This window comes from Alligator sinensis, unplaced genomic scaffold (genome assembly GCF_000455745.1).
Source record: "Alligator sinensis unplaced genomic scaffold, ASM45574v1 scaffold1500_1, whole genome shotgun sequence".
Taxonomy (NCBI): Eukaryota; Metazoa; Chordata; order Crocodylia; family Alligatoridae; genus Alligator; species Alligator sinensis.
In genome coordinates, this window is record NW_005843224.1 from 159,614 (window position 1) to 166,053 (window position 6,440).

Below are 6,440 nucleotides of genomic sequence, written 5' to 3' on the forward strand. Positions count from 1 at the left end.
CTATCATTGTTTCAGTCAAAATGTTAATGGGTTTCTTCTCCGGAACGTCAGACTGGGGCAGGACAGCATGGCAGAGAGGCATGATCTTTCATAGGTGACAGCCTACTCCCTTAGATGCTATGAATGGCCTTGCAGAAAGCAGGGGGCACTAAATAGAAGTGGACATAAATACAATGGATAAGGAGAGGGGGCACTGCTGGGCGAGATGAAGGTGGGTTGAGTAGGTCAATAGGGAGAAAAAAGGCAGTTCACTCATTGAGGGACAATGAATGAATCCCAGATGCATGGCCAGATCTAGAATTTTGAAAAGGGGAGGGTGGGGGAGTGGTGCTAGGGTTACCATATGTCTGAGTTTTCATGGGCATGTCCTCTTTTTGGGTCCTCCCATCTCCATCCAGGCTGTTTTTTTAAATATCACCAACTGTCCAGGATTTTGCTGTGCTCATCACAGAAGTTTTTCCCAGCAGTTCCTAGCTTGCCCTAGCAAAGAGCTGCTTGGGGCTGGGGGGAGTGGGGGGCGAGCAATTGGAGTTGGGGGGCATCACGGGCATCAGTGAGCACACATGCATGTGGTCAGCATGCAGCCAGGCAGGGTGGTGGGAGCAGCATTGGCAGCTGGATGCAGATAAGTCTATGTAGGGCAGAGGTTGGAGGGCCTGGATTTGGGGACTGTCCAGGGGGCTGTGTGTGTGTGGCAGGGTTGTGTGGAGGGGATGGGTGTATGAGCGGGGCAGGTGCCTGCTAGTGCTGGGAGAAGCTGTCTGGGTGCTGGGGCTGCAGCAGGTTGGAGGAGGCAGAGAAGACGCCTGCCCCTCCAGCATGGGAAGGGGGCAAGTGGGCCCTTTGGGGGCAGCAGGGAGCTTCATGGACAGGCCAGCAGCACTGGGGCTGGTGCCTGTAATCTTGGGGTGGGGGTGGGGTGGGGGGACAGCCAGGATATGCTGCAGGGCTGGGAGTAGCAGGGGGCTATGGGTCAGTACTGAGGGGCACTGTAAGGGCTGGGGGGGGCAGGGGGCTGTGGGTTAGGAGTGAGGGGCACTGGCAGGGCTCGGGAGTGTGTGGCTTAGGAGTAGGGGGACACTGGGGGGCAGGGGACTGGGTTGGGAGTGCAAGGCACAGGCAATGCCGGGGGCTGCAGGTTTTGCATCCTCATCAAGGATGGAGGGGGGCTGCAGGTTAGTAGTGAGGGGCACCAGCATAGTCTGGGGAGGGGGTACTGTGGGTTGAGAATGAGGGGTAGGGCTGGGGGCTGTGCTTTGGGAGCGAGGGGCAGGGGTAGGGCATGGGCATATCGCTGCCCCCCCACAATCATATTATGCCCTCCCCTTGACAGGTGTCCTCTTTTTGAAACTGGAAATATGGTAACCCTAGGGGATGCAGATGGTGTGGTGCAGTCAGTCAGTCAGTCTGTCCTGAGACCACACTGACTGTTGGGGCACCTTCAATATAGCAATAACTTTCCTCCATTCTTCCCGGTCTTTTGCAATCCTTGTACAATCAGTTAGTTTTAATCCCATCCAGTCTTTGATTTCATAGATTTCATAGACATTTGGGCTGGAAGAGACCCCGGAGGATCGAGGAAGGGGCAGGAAGTCAGCAGGGATCATAGGATCCCAGCAAGATAAGCATCCAAATGTGTGTTGAAGGTGTTCAAAGTAGGTGCTTGAACCGCCTCCAGTGGCAGTCTATTCCAGACCTTGGGGGCTCGGACAGTGAAGAAGTTCTTTCTTATGTCCAGCCTGAAACAGTCGCGGTGGAGTTTGTGACCATTTGATCTTGTCATCCCTTGGGGTGCTCTGGTGAACAGATGTTCCCCCAGATCCTGATGAGCACCCCGATAAACTTATAGGTAGCCACCAGATCACCCCTGAGCCTGCGCTTTTCCAGGCTACAGAGCCCCATAGCATCTATGGATGCAAGCCAGTGTTTTGCTTGCTTTACTAGCTGCAGCATCACACTGAAGGCTCATGTTCATCTTGTGGTCAATCATGACCCCCAAGTCCCTTTCATCTGTAGTGCTAACCAGCGTAGCACTACCGAGCCTATAAGCATGCTGCAGGTTTTTCCTCCCGAGGTGGAGAACCTTGCATTTTTCAGTGTTAAACACCATCAGGTTCTCGTCCGCCCATTCCCTGAGCCAGTCAAGATCTGCCTGGATCACCCTCCTGTCCTCAGGTGTGGATGCTTTATCCCAGAGTTTGGTGTCATTGGCAAACTTGGCCCGTCTGCTTCTGACACCAATGTCCACATCATTGATGAAGATGTTGAATAGTATAGGCCTTAGGACAGAGCCTTGGGGGACCCCACTGGTCACAGCGCACCAAGATGATTAACTCCCATTGACCACCATCCTCTGGGTCCTACCACAGAGCCAATTCCCCAGCCAGTGGATCATGGTGAGGTTGAGGCCGCAGTTAACCAGTTTAGCCAAGAGGTGATCGTGGGATACCAGATCAAAGGCTGTTTAAAAAGGGCCCAGCAATGGCATAAGTCTCATTAGAGTCCTGGCTCTGGTGCGAGACATGCAGGTGTAAGCCTGCTGCGCCCCTGTGAGCATAGGGACCCCAGCAGCGACCCTAGGACCCCCGATGAGTCCCAGGCTGCCCGCAGGTAAGCAGGGCCCACGGAGGGAGGGATCTAGTCAGCTGGGAGCAGGCTAAGTGGGCCAAGGAGGGTCATGCCCCCCCCCCGGCTCCTACTTCGCCCAGCCCCCCAGGGAGCTGTGTGACTGGAGCCTCGCAAACAGGCTGCGCAAACAGGTGTGCTCCTGGACCTGGCATGCAAGTTAGCATGGGAGTTTGCACAGGAGGGTGCGTGGGAGGGCCTGAGGCCCTGCCTGTGAGCCCGACGACAGCCCCAGCTGTACCCAGCCCACCAGAGGCATGACACGGATGGGCACGCGCCGCACCCCGAGGGTCCCCTTGGGGTCTGCAGCCCCCCCCGGCACCTCGGAGACCGCCACCCAGACGCAGCCCATGGTCCTGGGCTCCATGCAGATGGAGCCCCTGGCTCTCAGCTGCGGGGGCTGCCTGTCGCTTTTTCAGGCTCTGCGACCCGGGAGCATGGCCACTTCCCCTTGTGGGGTCTGCTCCCTACTGGGGTCTTTGGCACGCCAGCTGGAGAAGCTCCAGGCTGCAGTCCAGAGACTGCATGCCATCAGGGACTGTGAGCAGGAAATAGACTCCTACTGACAGGCCCTTCTCCCCTGGGAGGCGGAGGGTAGACCACGGTCTCCCTCCAGGACAAGGGAGGACTCGGGGACCTCCCTTACTGTCCAGCCCAGTCCTGGTGTGGTGCATCATCACATATAAAATAAGTCACATTCTTCTCCACTTAAAAACAAAGTAGAAGCTTTACTAATATGCTAGGAACCTAGGACTGTATTATTCAGTATAAAATTGATGCAAAAACAAATGTAACTTAATTGTAATGGTTTAAAAATAATCTGCAGGGATGTGAAATAGGAGCTACATTACCAGGGGACAGGAGAATTGCAGAACAAAGGGTAACTTGTTTGGTGTAACATCAAGACCATTAAAAAGAAGAGAAGGTTTGTAACAGGCTGGATAGCATAAGCTTGCAGCAGCTTGCACACTCCCAGCTGTAGGAGCCTGCAGGTTGGCAGGGACTACAGCTGAGTTGAAGGCAGAAACACTTTTTGCAGGCTGCCTAGGAAAAGTAGGCCAGCTGCAGAGGATAATTAGCTGGCCCACAAGAAATGAAAAGCCTGCTGAGTAGAGGCAGAAACAGTGACAGGGGGCTTGAATACCTGTGGGCCTTTTAAGATGGATAAGCCTAAAATCACCATTTTTAAGGATATTAAGGGCATGTGTCCACATGCGCATGCCCTTATTTCACCTTTAAAATGGTAACTTTAGGCTAATCCTGTTTAGGCTTGCATAGCTAAGTCACATTAGCTCACATGTAGTTGCTGAATGGACACGTACAATGTGAATACGCATTAGTGTGGCTACATGTGGGCTAATGTGACTCTAGCTATGTGATCTTAAATTTAATGCTCCTTAATATGCATTAGCACGTCACATGTGGACATGCACCTAAATTGCCTTAATGCACCTTAAACAAAGGTGCTTTAAGTTTAGGCTTGTGTACATCCACATGTGGACACACCCAGAGAGAGGAAAGGGAGAGGCTGAGGGTGAAGGTGCTTGGCTAGTGGTGGCAGAACTGAACCAAGGACTCTCACAGGGTCTGGTAAGAGACCCAAGATGGCAAGGCTGGAGGCAGCAGTGCCTCAAGGCTATGAGAGAGGACACAGTTGAGTGAGAGGAGGACTGTATCATGGTGCTGAAGTAGCATCAGAAAGCTGGCAACACGTTCTCAGGACCTGGCGAGGCCCCAGGACTGTGAGGCCCCCTCTATAGACTATGTTCGGTGTGTTGTTGAGCACTGATTGAAGTAGGAGGCTTACTGTGGGGCAAGTGTGTCTAGGAAAAAAGAAAACTATTTGAGCTAAGCAAATCCCTGAACGCACTATAGGGTTGTTAACACCTGTGGAATGAAGAGTTTAGAAGTGATCAGGTAGATTATAATGAGCCATGAAGTCAAGTGACTCCTTCACTGCTGTCTGACTAGAAATGCTGCTGCCACTATCTGGCAGTTGGCTTTAATCTTTGGGTGGAGCAGGGATCAAAGAGGGTGTGACTGCACCCAGTACACCCATCCTGGATCCACCCCTCCCAAATGTTATGTGGAAAGGCAAGTGAATCATGAGGAGGCTGCTGACTGACATTCACTTAAATATGTGATGGGACCAGATCCCTAATCCCAACAATAACACCTCCGGCCATGCAAAACATACATGGCACCCTACTTCCGGGTGCAGGGAAAGTGTGGGAACCTGGCTCTCTTTGCACCAGTAAGCACAAACCCAGGTGTCGAGTGCAGCTATGCAGTCCTGGGGCTGGGACCGCCTAACAGCTGATTGGCAGTCTTAGCACGCTGGCCACACATGCAGTTTGAGGCATGATGGAGACCAGCCACAAAATTACTACACACATTTTTATGGAATCATTTTGTGGCTTATTCCCCCTTTCATTGTGCTGTTCATTGCATGAATGTGTGGCTGGGCCACCGTTTCATGTGTGATTAAATGACTAATTGCTACTTAGGACATGATTCAATGCGTTATGCCTGCCAAGAGCCTGCATCCAGGAAACAGCAATGAACTCATTGCGTTTCCATCAGCAGCTTTTGACACCTCGGATTTTCATGATGCCAAGCTCAGTGTTTCCATCACATGGCTGCGCATACGTGTACAAAGGTGGATTTAGAGGGGGAGGGGGCACTCCCCTTTGGTTCCTGTTCTACCCAAAATAAAAAAACCCAACTTCCTGGGAGAGCCAGTGGAATTTGTATTCAGAGAGCACTGAGTCAATTTGACATCATGGCTCATTATCATCTACCTGATTCATGATTACATCTCTTCATACCATGGCTGTTAACAACTCTCTCTCCTTTTTAATGGTCTTGATGTTCCACTGGTCAAACTATCCTTTTTTCTGCAATATGCTCTCTGTTAGCCACTCCTGGTAATGTCCTTCTTCTATTTCAGAGCCCTGCAGGCTGTTTTTAGCTCTAGCTAAAAAAACCCTTAACTCGGGTGTGGTAATATTAACTCAGGTGTAGAAATTACTGACAGCAAAGTATTAGAGGCACTGTTAAGACACCCACGAAGGATAGAATTTTGTTTTACGAAATGTAATAAGAGATGAGCATTTAACTTTATGACTACAGGGCTAGCAAAATATCTTTTGACTATTTTGACCATTTTTCCCTAGTTCCTTGTGTTTGTTAAGCTTAGCCTAGCAAATCACTGAGCATTCCAGTAAAGTTATCTTTAGTTTTGCCTTGATCATAAACTGAATAATATAGTGCTAGGCCCCTAGCCTATTAGTAAAGCTTCTCATTTTTCTTTAACTGGAGGAAAATTGTGTGTTGTGCTTATATGTTCTGAATCACCGCACCATCTGCACTCCCATTTTCAAAGTCCTAGATCCTCTCACGTATGTATACACCTGCAGGAAAGCATATTCAGTTTCTTGGAAGCTTGGGACTGGGAAGATGATGCCCATAGACAGCAGCCAAGGTGTGGCAGCTCACTTGCTGGTCTGTCCTCCCCGCTCCTGCTCATGCAGGTGGCTCTGACTCCACTGTGTTCTCTCCCCAGGTGAGCGAGTACACAGTGCCCTGTGAGAAATCTCTGGGTCCAATCCTGCTCATCCGGGTCAGCAAGGAGCCACACTGCTTCTTACCTGAGAATATCTGGTACTGCAACATCATCCGAGTGACATCCCCTGGGGGAGAGACCTACAACTTCCCCTGCTACCAATGGATCGAGGGCTACCGCACATTTGAGCTGCCCGAGGGGACAGGTAGGATACCTGGCCATGTGCCCGGACTCCTGGGTTCCATTCCTG

At 51.3% G+C, this 6,440-nt stretch overlaps 1 protein-coding gene across 1 annotated transcript in view; it reads left to right on the forward strand.

The window, feature by feature from the left end:
* The window catches only part of LOC102379888 (hydroperoxide isomerase ALOXE3), a 45,497-nt gene that overhangs the window by 20,240 nt on the left and 18,817 nt on the right, over positions 1 to 6,440 (forward strand). The window contains exon 2 of the mRNA XM_014526958.1: positions 6,191 to 6,395. Within this exon, the coding sequence (XP_014382444.1) occupies positions 6,191 to 6,395 (205 nt within the window). The remainder of the gene's footprint in view (positions 1 to 6,190; positions 6,396 to 6,440) is intronic.